Source organism: Rhinolophus ferrumequinum, chromosome 17 (assembly GCF_004115265.2).
Source record: "Rhinolophus ferrumequinum isolate MPI-CBG mRhiFer1 chromosome 17, mRhiFer1_v1.p, whole genome shotgun sequence".
NCBI classification, from domain to species: domain Eukaryota; kingdom Metazoa; phylum Chordata; class Mammalia; order Chiroptera; family Rhinolophidae; genus Rhinolophus; species Rhinolophus ferrumequinum.
The window spans coordinates 49,852,011-49,867,812 of record NC_046300.1 but is presented as its reverse complement, the minus strand read 5'-3'; the positions used below and the strand labels follow the sequence as shown (position 1 = coordinate 49,867,812).

The 15,802-nt window shown below is 45.8% G+C and overlaps 1 protein-coding gene across 1 annotated transcript in view; it reads right to left on the bottom strand.

The window, feature by feature from the left end:
* CACNA2D3 (calcium voltage-gated channel auxiliary subunit alpha2delta 3) overlaps positions 1 to 15,802 on the bottom strand; it is an 841,437-nt gene that overhangs the window by 386,481 nt on the left and 439,154 nt on the right. The window contains 1 exon segment of the mRNA XM_033132710.1: positions 1,352 to 1,441. Within this exon segment, the coding sequence (XP_032988601.1) occupies positions 1,352 to 1,441 (90 nt within the window).

Genomic DNA, 15,802 nt, shown 5'->3' with positions numbered 1-15,802 from the left:
TCTCTTCCCCACTTTGCTCCTGGCAGACTGGGCTCCTTGCTGTACTGTACATATGCCAAACATCCCTGCCTCAGGGCCTTTGCATTTGTTGTTCCTCTTTCTGGAAATTCTCCCTCAAGATATACACATAGCTGCTCCCTCACTTCCTTTAAGTCTCTACTCCAACATCACCTCATCAGAGATTTTCCCTGGGTTGCTGTATAAAGCAACAAGTCCTTCCATGCTGAAACAATGGTGCTATTGTTCTCCATCAGACTACTCACTTCATCTGTCTCTTCTCATTAGAATGGGGCTCAGCAAACTTCTGTAAAAGGCCACATAGTAAATATTTTAAGTTTTATAGGCCATGTGGTCTCCACTGCAACTAATCAACCCTGCCAGTGCAGTGAAAAGCAGCCATGGACAACACATACTCAGGTGGGCATGGCTACATTCCAATAAACATTTACAAAAACAGGATGCAGGCTGGGTTTGGCTCACGGGCCATAATTTGCTGACCTTTGCACTAGAACGCAAGGTCCTGTAAGGCAAACACTTTGCCTATTCTATTCTCTGGTGTACCCCAGTGCCTGACATTAAAAAGCACACAACATATACTAGCTAATTAAATGATACAGAACCTGCATTGATAAAGTTAGTCATGATTTTTCCTGCTACCCTCCCAGAGTAACAAGAACACAAAAGCACATGTTACTCTAAGCTTAACATAACTGGATTCAAGGGGAAGAATCACCAGGCTAGGACTCCCCAACGTACTTCATGGGATGTCAACCGGTACTACTTGAGACATGCATTTCTGTTCAAAGTGTGAGGAACAGGAGGTTAAAAGCAGTCGTTCCTGCAGTACTTATTGGACACTTGAATATGCTACTGCGTGTTGTGAATTTCCAAGGGGCCGAAAGAGAGGGAAAGATAGGAATAGCACTCTCCAAACATACGCACAGAGAAACCCTTCACCCTTGCAACGTCGTCACATTCAGGGATTCAGTGTGACACCCAATGAGAAATGGATCTACTCTATGAAGACACTGAGAGTTTCTTCAGTGAAAACAAATCTGTAGTAGAAGGTATCCGAGTATTAAGATGCTGATGGCCCCAGAGTCCATGAGCATGGCAGACGAGTCCCCTGACCAGGCTGCACCATCAAGGTGCCCAGCGGGGGGCTGGTCTCACCTCACTGGCTGGACCCGGTGCCCCAGATGTTGTAAATGGCCAGCTTCACCCTGCCATCCCGTGCTTGTGGATACTGCTCAGTGACCGCCAAGGCTAATAATAACACTACTCAGCAACTAGAAAAATAACCCTATCTATTCTGCTGGACCTGAGAAAGGCAAATCAAAGAGGGGCTTACATCGCTGAGAATGTTGAAGGCCTCGTTCAGAGCTATATCCAGCATTCCGATTCCTTTGGCAAAAAGTTTGTCCAGGTGTTCCCTGAAGTGCTGAAACAACAAAGCAGATAATCCATTAGCATCTGTCCTGTTACTATGTGAAATGCCAACCTTGAATGAACAGGTGTATGCTAGCAGAAGGCCAATGAACCTAAGACCCAAATGGTCATAATTTGTTTTTTCCTTCAAAATTTAAAATGAAGGACTTATTCAATGTAAAATTTACCTTCCATATGCATTTCTTTTAGCTTTGATTAGATTGTAGGAAAAAATTGTTGAATTCTGGTGAAAAGCACAGAATTCATCTAAAAATCTCTGCTTTCTTTTCCAGTTTCATCTCCCATGACTCTCTCCCCTTCTATTATATATTTTCCCATTTCTTGATTGCTTTTAGGACTCAGTGCATGCTCCCCTTTCTGCAAACCCACTCTCCATCCATTCTCTGGTTCCCCTGCCAGGCTCCCTCCCACCTATTTTGGGGACTCAGTTTGAACATCATCCCCTTCCTGCCCGAAAAGCCTTCCCAGACCCCCTGCCCCAGAGACTGGCTTAGAATGCTTCCTTGCGACCCTCTGCTACATCCCATGCTCAGATCACCTTGTACTTAGCACTCCAGGCATGTTATCTGCCTGATTAGATTCTGTCCCTACTCAAGACTGTGACATCTTAAGACAGGGTATGTCTGGTTGCCCACTCTGTCTGTCTCCCATGACTACCACATATCTGATATACAGAAGGTGCTCAGATATCCAAAGAGCAAAGATAAAAACTAGATCACAACATAACAATTGTGATTATACAAATGAGACACAGGAATGAGAGAGATGGAAGCGAGTCTCTTCAGAAGTAGTCTAAGGCCCAGAAGCCCCCATCTGATGGAGAGTAAAGGGGACAAAAGAAAGTACCCATGGAACCCCACACATTTCTGCTCCCAACAAGGGGGCAAGAGCAGGTCCAGGTACATGCCCAGGGATGTGTGAGTGTATGCAGTGTCCACTGACCCAAAGCCCATGTCCACAGTGACACAGCTGCCTGGCATTATTTTCCAATTGATCTATTCCAAAACCACTTCTTTTCTATGGAAATGCCCTATTCTCTCCCCAAGGCATCCCTACCCATGTTTGCTGGGTTAACGGGAGGAGGAATCACCAGGAGAGAGAGCAGCAGGAAGAGTGGGCTCACTCATCAGCGAGAGGGCCGGTGATTTCCTGGCCTGGGAGTGGCTTTCTTTCTCTTACAATGCTCTGGGAACCAACAATGCCCCAAGCATGCCATCATCGTTTAGATGATGCATCTGGTTGTAGACTCAGAACAGAGCATCAAGACCGATCCTAGGGCATGACTGATGGTCCTAAGCTATGGCTTTGCCTGGGCCCCCTCAGGAGGCATCGGCAGCTGCTGGTCATGGGGGTGGGCTGCAGGCTTGCTGGTAAACTGGACTGGAGTTTGGGGGGACTCCTCACAGTGCTTCAGCTTTAATGACACCCAGGCCTAACAGGAGTCAAGGCTGGAGTTGATCTGACACATTGGGAATAATATACAGGAATATTCATCCCTCATAGTAACCGCAGCCTGGTGTGCACCACAGCAGCCACAGTTATCAAAGCCAGCTATACAGCAGGTATCTAACAAATACCAGGCCAGTAAGTCCTCCAACAGCCCTGTGAGGTTCCATCATCCCACCTTTCAGAGGGGGAGACTGAGGCTCAGCACTGTGTCCACACACCTCCCAACTGCCTGGACCAGGGCCCATCCCAGCTCAGCTCCACCCACTCTAATGCCCTCCTTCTTTCCATAATACACCTGCTTTTATTGGGGGGGAGGTGGGGAGAATACCTTGTATGCCAGGCACTAGCCATGAGCTTGACATATACCTGGCCAGGCTGGTCTATGTCCTAAGAAACGCTTTTTCTTAATTTCTGTGCTGGGCTGTGGCTGAGGCTACAGGCGACTGTCAATTGCTCGAGCGATGGAGGAGAGGAATGCTAAAGGTCAGGGAAGCAAGCAAACCATGGGGCCAGGAACGAAACCTTGTGCTTCTCTGTTCTTCCTGCCTGACGCCCAAGGCCCAGCAGGATACTAAGCACAGGGCGGGTCCTCCATGAGCACTTGGTGAGCAAATCCAGGCAGTTAACTGAATGTGAGGAAGCCAGGTGTCCCGGCTGTGGGTGGGCCGGAGGAGATCAGGACAGATCAGTCTGCCTTCACCAAGGACAACTTCCCTGGGAAACCTGACTGTGGATGAGTGTTGACCACCGAGAAGACTTAGATCAGCCAGTGGCACCCCACACATCCTACAGGACACAGGCCATGATGAAACACCCATCACACAGCTTGCAGAGAGGCTGATCTTTAACCAGCCCCAGGCTCACATGGCAGTGATCAGACCCTGCCTTGACAAGTTCATTCTATTCATCTGATGTCATTTCTGTCAACTGCATTTAATTGTGTCAGTCACACAAGTTTACACAGTATTTTTTTTTAAGAACACAGCAACCCCATTTAATTTTTCTTTTAATCCATGTGTAGCTGCGTGTCACGTGGAGAAAGGCCCTTCAGGCAATGGTTGCTTTTATTGTTGGGCATTTAAGAGTAAAATGTAACAACATGTCATAGACTTCCCCTCGATTCACTCGTATAACAAGGTCAGTGGTGATTCTGTTTTTTTCCTGGTACAAATCTGGTCCATATATTACACGGAAAAAATATTTCCTCAGGTTAAGAGTTTCCAAATGATATCACAGATGAAGAACTCTTTCTCTGTTTCTTTCTCTCCAGTCTCCCTCGTGCCCAAACTCCCTTTTCTCCTACTCCCTAACTTGGTCTTCCAGGCAGCACTTAACTCTCAGCCCAACTCTCTTACCCAAAACCGGATCTTGCCATCCAGGGAACCACCTCCCATGATGTGACTTCTACTAAGAACTGCTTTGTTCATTACGGTAGCCACGAGCAACATGTAACTCTTTACATTAAATTTAATTAAAATTACCTCAAATGAAAAACTCGTTCCTCAGTCTCACTAGTCACATTTCAAGTGCTCAGTAGCCGCGTATGGCTAGTGGCTGCTGCGCTGGACAGTGGAGATTAAAGAGCATCTCCAGCATTGCAGAAATTTCTGTTGGACAGTGCTGACCTGGAGACGTGAGGGCTCAACTGGACCTTCCTCCTCACCAAGCCACTGACCAACGGTCAGTCCGAGGAAACTCTAAGGCTTGTTATACCCAGTGGATACATGTGATTTTTGCTTGTCCAACATCCAGTCCTCTTCTGATTTCCCTTCTGTCTCATTGCCCAGAATTTATATGATTTGGGGAAGGCTAACCTCTTTCTCCCTCCTTCCCAGATCAAGGGGTAGGCCCGTTCATCAGGCCTGTCCAATCTGTGAATTCCATACCATTGGCCACAGTCAGCCATGGGCACATGAGCCAACCCCTGAGCTTCTGCTGAAATGTGGGGAAGAAGACTCTCTCTCCACCGAGATTACTGAGAGGTCAGGAAGGAAGCTTGGTGCTATTACGCAGGAAGAGCTCACCTGAATAAAGGTAATAGCCAAGCAGAAAAAAGCCCACAATGGAAGGGACAAGACAGAATCATGACAACATGATTTGAGCCTCTGAATCCAGCCATATTTAGCTTTTTGAGGCAAGTGGGCCAATAAATTTGCTTCTTTGGCTGACCAAGTTTAGCTGGATTTGGACCACTTAATGGAAAGGACCTTGATGACCATGACCATCACAATGACCCTGGCTGAGACAATACCTTCCCCAAACGCCCCCTGCATTACAATGATCCTCCCAATCTCAGGTATGCTCTCACGCTCCTCCCCTTCCTGCCCGCCGTCATTGCACTGCCTGGTTTTCACACACTGTAGGAAATGCCCATGGCAAGGTGCTTCCTACCCAGTACGCTGCAGGGGCATATGGATTTAACAGCAGTGCTTTCACCACCATGGCACCGTCTCCCGCTGAAGAGGAATCCTAACTGTGTGCACTCCAAGGGCGGTGTCTGGAAGGAACGAAGGAAGGCGCCTGGCTGACTGTGCCACAGCCTCCTCACTAACACAGATTTCGTTTTCTCGACTCCCAGTCGGACCTGTTCTCAGATTCAAAAATTGTTATATTTAATGCAATCATATTATAACCATTGTGTGTAAGCAATTGGTATATAGACCCCATGGACTCTGGGAGAAAAAAACTGAACTAGGATTCAGGAGATTGAATTCTAGTTCTGCTTACACCGTTTACCAACTATGAAACCCTGAAGGCAAGTAGCTTTGGCTTCCAGGCCTGTTTTGCCCCCCCTGTAAAATGGGAATGGGAAAGCTCCTGCAGAGGGATGGAACAGAGAGGGCGCTGGTGTCTCAGAGCAGCAGGCAGAATGGGTGGTCTGAGTTCCAAGTACTGACCTCCCACTCACCCTCTCTGTCAGTCCGGGTAAGAGACTTCCTTCATTTGTGCCCTCATTTTCCTCCTAATGCAAGGGGGATTGAACTGACCTCTCACTGATATTACAGGAAAAAAGAAATCATCTGAAAGAACCATGATGGCAGGAAAATGTGAGACTATTTTAATTTCATATTCACTAAAACAAGTATTAAAAAAAAAATCCTACAAAATTATACATCAAACATCTCCTATGCCAACTTCCTTATTTGCAACTTTACAATCTAATACACCTTGAAAAATGACTTATTTTGCCCTTCAAGGTCCAGGTTTTATTAAATGGAGAGAGGCACGTGGTTGATTTCACTGACACCAAGACCTGCGTGTCTTCCAGAGTAAGCTACAGAGAGCAAAAGATTGCCCAAGCCAGGAAGACACTCCTCAACAACTGTGTGCCAGAAGGTGGCCCGTTTTCATTATTTTTCTAAATTAAAATAAACAATTTATTGGAAGTGGTGACAGTTCCATTTTATTATTAAACTTCAATAAAGGAGGAGGAGGGTGGCTTTTTATCTTTGCTTCAGGCACTCATGAAGCATATGCGGCTGCCCGGGAAAAGGCCTTGCTTCCAAAGCAATTAAGGCCGCTTAATGCCTGGGGAGATGAACCAACACACGCACCACGGCTTCCTGTGCCCCAGTGCCAGCAGGCACAGTGAGTCCGCTTATCTCTGTGAAACACTCACAACATCCAGGCCAGCAGAGGGTCCCGGTGAAATAACCCTCTCCCTCCACCAGCATTTGATTTAGTTGAATCAATAGTGATAACTCGCTCTGCGATAATAGCAATCATGTTTGTTTCCTGTCTATATAATTATAATGAATGTATGAGTCCTCCCCAGTAAGAGCCGGGGATTAATACGAAAGCAGACATCAGGACACAAACCCATCCCCCATCCACATAGCCCCTGAGAACTGGGGGGCCTTGCTGGGGGCCCATCTGCGGGGGAAGGCTAACGGCCACTTTCTCAGTGATGCCCATCAAGTCATTCCAGTTCAGCAGATCTGCATTTTGTGCTTACTGGATGTAGACGATGGTCACTGCAGCACCCCAGCCTCAGGAAGGCTTTCAGAAACTGCCACCCCCAAGTCCTGCAACGGCAGCCAACGCTGTCTGAATGACAGCTGTATGCCAGGCACTGTGTGCTTTTCATGCAATATCTCACTTGATCCTCCTCTAACACCCCTCAAAAACAGGTACTATTATATAAAGTTCCTGTTTTATGTAAAGCAAATGGAGACTCAGAACGGTGCAATAGCTGTCCACGCTGGCAGAGCAAGTAGGAGGAAGGTGGGTTCCGAAGTGCTGAGCTCCATTTCTGAACCCCTATGCAGCACAGCCCCTCCCAACACCCAGGGCACAGCTCGCAGCATTTCTGGTAAAGTACAGCAGACAGGGGCACAGAATCTGGGGGCCACGTGCAAAGCCACGATCCCACTCAGGGCTGGCTTCACGGGCGTGTGACCTATGCAGCTGCACAGGGGCCCACGACCAGAAGGTCCCCATGCTTCCTTTAATGGTTTACTGTCACTGTCTTGAAATTCTTAACACTTTAGCTTTTGAATTTGTGATTTCTAAATGAAGTCCATTAGAACAAGAGCACGTGCGGGAACAAAGGCGATAAGGGAGGGAGGCACGTCCCCTGATCCTATTCGGGTGTTTATCAGTGCAGGCATTCATAAGACGTGTCTGACTTTATGAGGTCACTTTGCACTGTGGCTGTCAGGTCACAAACTAAAATTAAGGAGCAAAGGTCAGAATACCCTATAGAGGCTCTCCAATTTTCAGCTCTGTCAGTAGCAGACGTGGGACCACTTGTCTTGTCCTAAAACAGGGATATTGCTCACAGCAGTTAAGCCAGCCTGAATAGACGAGCAATGTCCCACTGATCATGTCCACTTCATTCTGATGTCAAACTCCGCATTGAAACTTCCAAATAAGCCTTCACAAGTCTCTGTGAGAGGTCCCATTGCCCCTGAGTGCCAAACCCAAACTGTAGGGGCTCATTTATCGGAGACTCAGAGGGCATCCACACCTAGCCTCTGATCTGACTGGGATACCAGGCCAGAGGATGATTTAATATAAACATGGACTCTTTCTCCTGGCATCCCCTTCCCGACCCCAACTCTGGGAGGACTCCCCCGGGCTCCAGTTCAGTCTGAGAAATCTGCTGGCTGAATTTTACTGCATCTTTTGGGCATATACAATAGGGACCCAGGGCAATGCCCAGTCAATGCATTTTATAGGAAAGACACAAATCTTGTGACATTGCTTCTTCAAAGCCTGGCCTCTAGTTAATAAGACTCTCATTTGTTTCCAGTGGGGAAAGTAGGCAGGGACATGGTGTTTCTCAAACATAAAAACAGAATGGCCCAAGAAAGCTGGTATGAAAGAGTCAGGCCCAGATGTTTGCAATTTGGGAGAGAAAGTACAGACCCTGATAGAACCTTGTCTGAGCCAGTCCCCGTTTCTCCTTAATGCTGTCTATAACAAATTGAAGTGTCTGAAGCTAGCAGCTGTTTAATGCTAATGCCAAATTAGAGACATGATAGATCTCCTGGATGCGAACACTGAATGTTATTTCATACCAGGTAGTCAGATTAGCTACAACCTCATTGCGCTGGCAAGAACACTAATTATGCCATGTAAGATGATGGTGATGAGTCCGGAATTGGAGATTCTCTGCAATCAGGAAATAGCTAACGTGGAACGGGCACCTCTGCCAAAGTGGTCCATGGTGGGCAAAGCTGGGTCCAGGAGGTCTCACTGCCATCTCGAATTAGCCCATTGTCCTCCTCACTGGGTGTCTGAGGAGCCAGCTCTGTGAACCTGTGAGATACCGAGGAAAGCCACGGCCCAGAAATGTCTGCTTTGTGTCTTGGCTCAGTGCGAGCGCGTGTGTGTAAATAGCAGGCCTCACCCTTCATGTCTTTCTGACATTTCTGAAGGTCCAAGTTCTCTTTTATAAACTTTATGAAAACCTTGATTTGATTCAATTTTATTTCTTGGAGGAAGAATGCTTTCATCAGCTGTGGTATACGCGAGCAGTCAGGAGTCACAGTTTCAGTTAATTCTAAACATGGTGCCAAGCTCTGTAGAAGTTTCGACTTCGAAGAGATGTGTATTTATAATCAGATCCAGGGAGAATGGAATGCAGACGCAACCCTGGGGATGCCGCGGGCTTGTCTTCACCAAACCACCCCTTCACAGTCGGGCTGACAGCCCTTTGCACCCAAATGCAAAGCTACAGCCCAGCGTGGAAGGTGCTAGGTGCTAAGGGCATGCCTTTGGAGCAGGGGCCCTACACTTGCCCATTCAGTGGCGGAAACATTCATTTCCAGGACAGCTTGGCAAGGACGTGTGGCCCATGCTAAATTAGAACTTTTTTCTGTATGATCACTTGGAAGATTCGGATTATTTTCAATTACGATATACTTGTTTCAATGATCTCTGTATTTTGCCAAATTAATTACATATGGGTATTGAACTTAATTGTCTAAATTTCTTCTGACCTCATTCAAGTCTGTAAATAAGCAAATACCCTGTATGACACTGTGATTTCTTTTTTTTTTCTTTTTTAGGGCTATATCAACATTTATTTGACCAATCATCTACTGATGAAAATTTAGGTTTTCAGTGTCTTGTTTTTTCCAGACATTTCTACAGTGAACATCTTTGTACACCCATCAGGGTGTCACAGCGCATATGTATAGTAATGTCAGTACAATGACTTCATAGCAGGGAAATTATTGGGCCAATAACCTCTTCATTTATACCATGCAGAGTTGCTGTGAGAATTTAACGAGACAATTCAAAGTCCAGCATATGGTAACCACTCAGTAAAGGTTAGGTCTTATTAGTAGGGCACCAAAAGCACTGTATTTTGAGCCTATGAAAGTGTCCAAATAGAAATTCTAAAATCAAAAACCAAAACAGCTACTGTCTCGCCTCCCCAACACACACATACAGCTCTACATATAGCAAAAGGAGAGCTATTGGTTCCTAAGGAAAGACTGGGAATGCAGGCAGGGACCAGGGACTCAAAAATGCTCTCAGGGGCTGGGTCTCCCTGTGTCCAGCTCCTGGTTCTCTGTGTCTTTCATTCCACCCGTAGGCTCTTAACCACACAGCGGCCTACATCGCTGGTCGTACATGGTCCTGGCCTAGTCTGCCCAGTGGTCAGAGCTGGGGTTGCCAGACAAAATACAGGACACTTAATTCACTTTGAATTGCAGATAAAAAACAAATAATATAATAAAAGTTTATTATCTGAAATTCAGAGTTAATTGGGTATCCTGTTTGTTTGTTTGTTTTGCTAAATTTGGCAACTCTACACCAGACCAATGCCAACAATATGTCTATCCGAAAAGTTCCCAGAAACGTTCTGATTTGCCCAGCTGAGGTTATGCGTCTGGGCCTGAACTAGCCAGGTGGCCAAAGAAGGGGGTCCTTAACTTACCCAGTCTAGGTCATTCAGCCTAGAGGTACCCATTTCTGAACTTGAGGTCAACAGCAAGAACTGGGGAAAATCCCACCTAACCTTCACCAAATGAATCCGCTAAGGACAGAGGGATTTCATTGGCATGAAGAGGGCGGGGGATGCTGGAAAGATAAAAACTATGAAACAGTCAACTTACAAGCAGCTTGTGGAAGAGCTGCAGCCTTTCACTGGCTTAGGTCACATTCTCAGAGAAATGACGCGGCCAGGGCAGCAAAGACAAACACACACACACACACACACACACACACACACACACACACACACACACACTTTTCCACAAGGAGCCAGCGCTTTACTTTGCAGCATGTCGAGCGGGGGACACATGTAATAAGGAGATAAGAAACAAATGGCAGCTTTTCCCAGGAAAAAAATCACAATATGATCTAAAATGTTAGAGAAAAGTGTGTCTAGAAAATAGGTGGTCCTGGGGAGGGTCTGAGGCCTAGCAGAAAGAGAGTGACTGAAGCAAAAGAGAAGCTGATACTGCTGACAACTAGTATTTATTGGGTGCTGTCTCCACACCAGCTGTGGCCTGAGCACTCATGAGTAGAGTTTCCTTCAAGCTTAACAACAATGGACGAGATATGGCACCCTCATTACCTTCATTTTATAAATGAAGAAATAGATTCAGAGGATTCACATCACTTGACAAGATCTCACAGCTAATAAATGGCAGAGCTGGGACTTAAATCCAAGTATTTCTTTCTCTAAAATATATACTTGCCCCTCCCCCATCAAAAAAGTTTGTTATACAAAATGTCCGTATCAACTGCTGGCAAATCTTGTTTTACCGATATCCCACCACCACCTACTTCTGTCTCCCCCGTGATAGCCAGCTCCCAAGATGGCCTCTAATGGTCCTTACCATCTGATATTCGCAGCCTCGGGTAGGGCCCTCCCACACTGTGCCAGGGTTGGGCTCTGTGACCAACAAAAGACATAGAAGTGATGGTATGCCACTTGCAAGATTAGGAGGTAAATGACTATGGTTTCCATCATGGCTGCTTTCCTGATCGCTGTTGGATAACTCAGTCTATGGGAAGCCAACTTTTTGGTTGGGAACCGTCCTCTGCAGGAGCCCATGCAGTGAGAAACTGAAGCTTCTAACCGACAGGTATCAAGGAACTGAGATCTCTTGCCAACAGCCACATAAATGAGATCAGCAGCAGGTCTTCCATCATAGTCAATGGATCAGAAGACTGCAGACCTCAGCTACATACTCAGTGAAACCTCATGAAAGACCCTAAGACAGAACCACCCAGCTAAGCCACTCGGGAATTCCTGACCCTCGGAAACTCTGTGAGACGATCAACGTCTGTCCTTAGAAGCTATCAAATTTGGGGGAAATTTGTTCCACAACGATAGATAATTAATACATCTTCATCCACATTTGTTTTGAAGCACACCCCAGACATCATATTATTTCATCAGTGAACATGACCATATAATGTCTCTGAAAGATAAAGACTTTTACAAACAAATGCACAATATATATTTTATATTGTGTCAATCAATCACACAGCTTGAATCAGGATCCAAATAAGGTTCATACATTGTGATTGGTTGAAGATTCTCTTAAGTCTCTCATTCTAGAGTTCCCTCTCTATTATTTTATTTATAATCTGTTGCTGAAGAAACAAATGTCTTTGTGATTAAGTGCCCAGAATCTGAATTTTGCTGACGGCATTCCTGAGGTGATACATAACATGTTCCTCTGTCCCGTGTTTTAGTAAATAGATCAGAATTGGGCCTGATAATAACGAGGTTTCACTACTTATGCATGACTGTATGTACCTAGGTATGTATGTATGTATGTAGGCAGGTATATATTTGGCATTTACTCCATTTACGGTGCTATTACTTCTTTCAGACAAATGTCTGGTCGTCTCCTTGTGATCCCGGCAGCCATCGATGCTCAATGCCTAGGTTCATTAGCTCACTAAAAGTGACATATTAATTCTATCAGCCCTCTTTATTCGACGAAAAATTTCTAGAAATAGGAGCTTCCCCTCTTACACTATTTAGTTATCTGAGGAACCATTTGTAGAGGAAAGTTGAATAAGTGCTTGTTGTTCTTTGTCTATTTACTAGTTTTCAAGATAAAGATTGGTCCAAAGGTAACTAATGACCTTTTTTTTTTTTGTATCATCATGCTCTTATGGTATTTCTGCTTCACTTGTTTAGTGTCAGCATGGATTATAGCACATATTTTGTGTTTCAATCTGTTGATAGTTTTTTTTTGAAGGGTATGTTCAATTCAACCCATGTTTGGATAGTGGGAGCCTCTTCTCTTCAGGTTTGTACCCACATCCTTTTATAGTAAGTAGTGAATAGCTTCCAGCTGTCACAACAGACAAGATATGCTGTATTCATCTTGTTCATTTTCTGCCCCGACCTAGAATCGGGCATTTCTCCAAGAGCCCAGTGAAACCCCCATTATTAAACAGTCCCAATGTAGAGCCTCTGTGTTTTCCTTGGGTACATATCTGGGAAATGAGGGGGAAGGACAAGCAGAAGAAAGAATACAATGAGGCCGATGGAAGGGGCAGAGAAGTAAACGGGAGTCTGAGCAGCTCCTCAAGAGCGTTAAACGTGGTGCGAATCATTCCATTTCTGTGATGGGCTGACAGGGAAATAAGGTCGGGAAATACTGCTAGACACAGGTCAGGAATTTATTCCAATAACAGGAAACATGGTAAAGGAAAGAAAGGTTGGAGTTAGACGAAGAGTTTGATGAAAGAGGCAGGAGTTGTGTACTTGACTAAGTCAGGCTCTATGCTTGCTTAGGACCATAATGAGAATTCAAATTCCATCAGTCAGGAGGGGAATGGGCCTCCAAGGGCACCCCATCTGTGTTGTATGCAGTGAAGTCTGACTGTCTGAACCCCACAGCTTCCCCCATCATGGTCTCTTCTTTGCTCTTCCCATGGTACACATTTTATCCCGATCTTCTTAGCCTGCTGGCTCGTCTTCATTCATTACGTCACCAAATATTGATTAAGAATCAATCAAATGTCAGGTACTATACCTGATCAACTGAGAAAAACCAGGTCTGGTCTCTGCCCACAGAGTTCATATGCCAACAGGCAGAGACAGACCACAATCAACAAGCACACAGATACATCCAAGAGTACCCAGTGCCGGCAAGGAAAGGCTCACGGTACTTTGGTAGCATACAACCAAGGCCCTGGGCGAGGGCCCAGAGATGAAATAGGCAATGGCAAGAGCACAGGGCCATGAGAGTGATAGGTAGAGAAACAGCACATGCCAAGGCCCTGTGGCAGGAGGAAACAGAGCACACGAAAATTACTCTGGTCACTGATAACAGAGCACAGAGGGGGAAGGGACATGGTGGACCACGGACCTGGAGAGCCAGGAAGGAACCAAACCTGGCAGGAACTTGGAGGCCACATTCAGGGCTTGTGTTCAATAAAAGAATTAGCTAGAATGATTGTTTAAAAAACCAAGGAGACTCAGAGCTAAGATGGAATAACAGGTAGTGAGGCTCTTACACGGGACAGAAAACCCTTCTCCAAATCAGCAGCAGGTGGGCCAGGCACCTCACAGAACAGGGTGACAGAAGCCTGGGGCCATTCCCACACTATAAAAGGAAACAGCAACAACCAACCAGAAATGAACTGATAGGTTTTCAATCACAGGACATGAAATCAACAGACAGCTTTATAGACAACACGCTCCCAGGCCAGGAAAATTAAGATTCAGTCACTGGTGAGGTGAACACAACTGCAGAAGAAAGAGAAGAAAGCTCCCCAATGGTGTAGGTGCCTGACCACTGCAGTGCACACCCGAAGCTGAAGCTGAATAATAATGAATGTCAGCTATAATTTATATACACACACACACACACACACACATACACATATATATATATACGTATATATATATGTGTATATATATGTGTGTGTGTGTATATACACATATATATATGTGTGTGTATATATACAGTCACAGGAAGTGGAGTACAGCATAGGGAATAGAGTCAGTGGAAATGTAACGGCTGTGTCCGATGTCAGAGGGGTAGTAGACTGAGGGAGGGGAGATTATCACTTTGTGAGGGATATAAATGTCTAACTATTACATTGTTTTGTACACCTGAAACTAATTAAAAAAGAAAAGAAATCTCCCCAAGAAGTAATTTTATGAATTAAAAAAAAATAATAATTCACTGTCATTATAAGAATAAAGATAAACCTCTTTTAAATACCCAAGTTGTTTGTCTGAAGGAAAATGCTTCCTTACAAATGTGCAGTATGCCTGACAGGGAAAAATGCAAATCAATAAACAAATGTGTATTATAAGAGGTCCTTTGGCTCAAAGTCACAGATCAACTAAATACCAACTGTGCTAAGTTCTGCTCCTTCGATCCACTGTCTGTGGATGGTCTCATGATGTTTCTCAGGGGTGTCCACCTGTGCAGGCTCCCCAGGCTGCTCTTCTTCATGTCCAGCCGTGGCACAGTCTATACTCCCAGTGCTTCACCCACACCACTCCCCTCGTCTCCCAGCTGCAGGGAATGCAGGGGCCTCTCTTCAGCACGCAGACCACCCGCCTGAAGGCAGAAACTGCTGTCCAGTCCTATCTGCTGCTGTGGTCCAGGCATCTCAGCTGGCTCAGAAATGAGGTGCTCACTGGTCATCAGCCACGAGACATCCTCGACTCAGTAGCTGGCCTTTTCCGTTTGTTAGGGAACCTTCCCAGAGCCCTGGAGGTTATCTGCTTCTCAGCCTGGCAAGCAGTAGATGTCATGAGTCTAATTAACATATCTCTACTCACCTCCATTTGAAATTAAAGGAACTTGAGAAAGATCATTATTTGCATCATGCAGAGAAAAAAATAGCAAATTATGCGAATCACCTGACATCTGGATAGTGATCCTCCCAAAACTAATAAAGGCAGGAGCTGGAGTAGGTCCATGACATGGGATTCTAGCCCTCCCTGAGCCCCCGACATCACCTTCACAAAGGCCATTGGGCATTTGCCTCTGTGACTCAGGCTCGTCAGGCCGCTCTGATTTCAGGTGGGCTACAATAATGAGCCACCAGGACAATGATTCATGTGACGACAATACAGGGTGAGTCCACAACAGCGTTTTCTGAATAAATCTGGAGGCAAAGGGCCTTACAGCTGACCTAAGTCAAAGGTGCGCTGACCAGGAAATACCTGGCCATTAAAGAAAAAGAGATTCTCCTCCAACAGGGGCGCTTTACCCAAACCACTTTCTCAGTTACACTGGGTGTCAGTGGGCCCTGCTTCACTCCCTGTGGGTCCCTGAGAAGAGCAGAGGAAGGGCAAGGGGGCCAAGCCTGGGGTGAGACAATGAAGGTACAGCACACTTTCCCCATGACAGGGAAGCTGTGGGTTTCAGTCAGACTTCGCTTCGTACAACACAGATGGGGGTTGGATAGAACAGATGCCCTTGGAGGCCCATTCCCCTCCTGGCTGATGGAA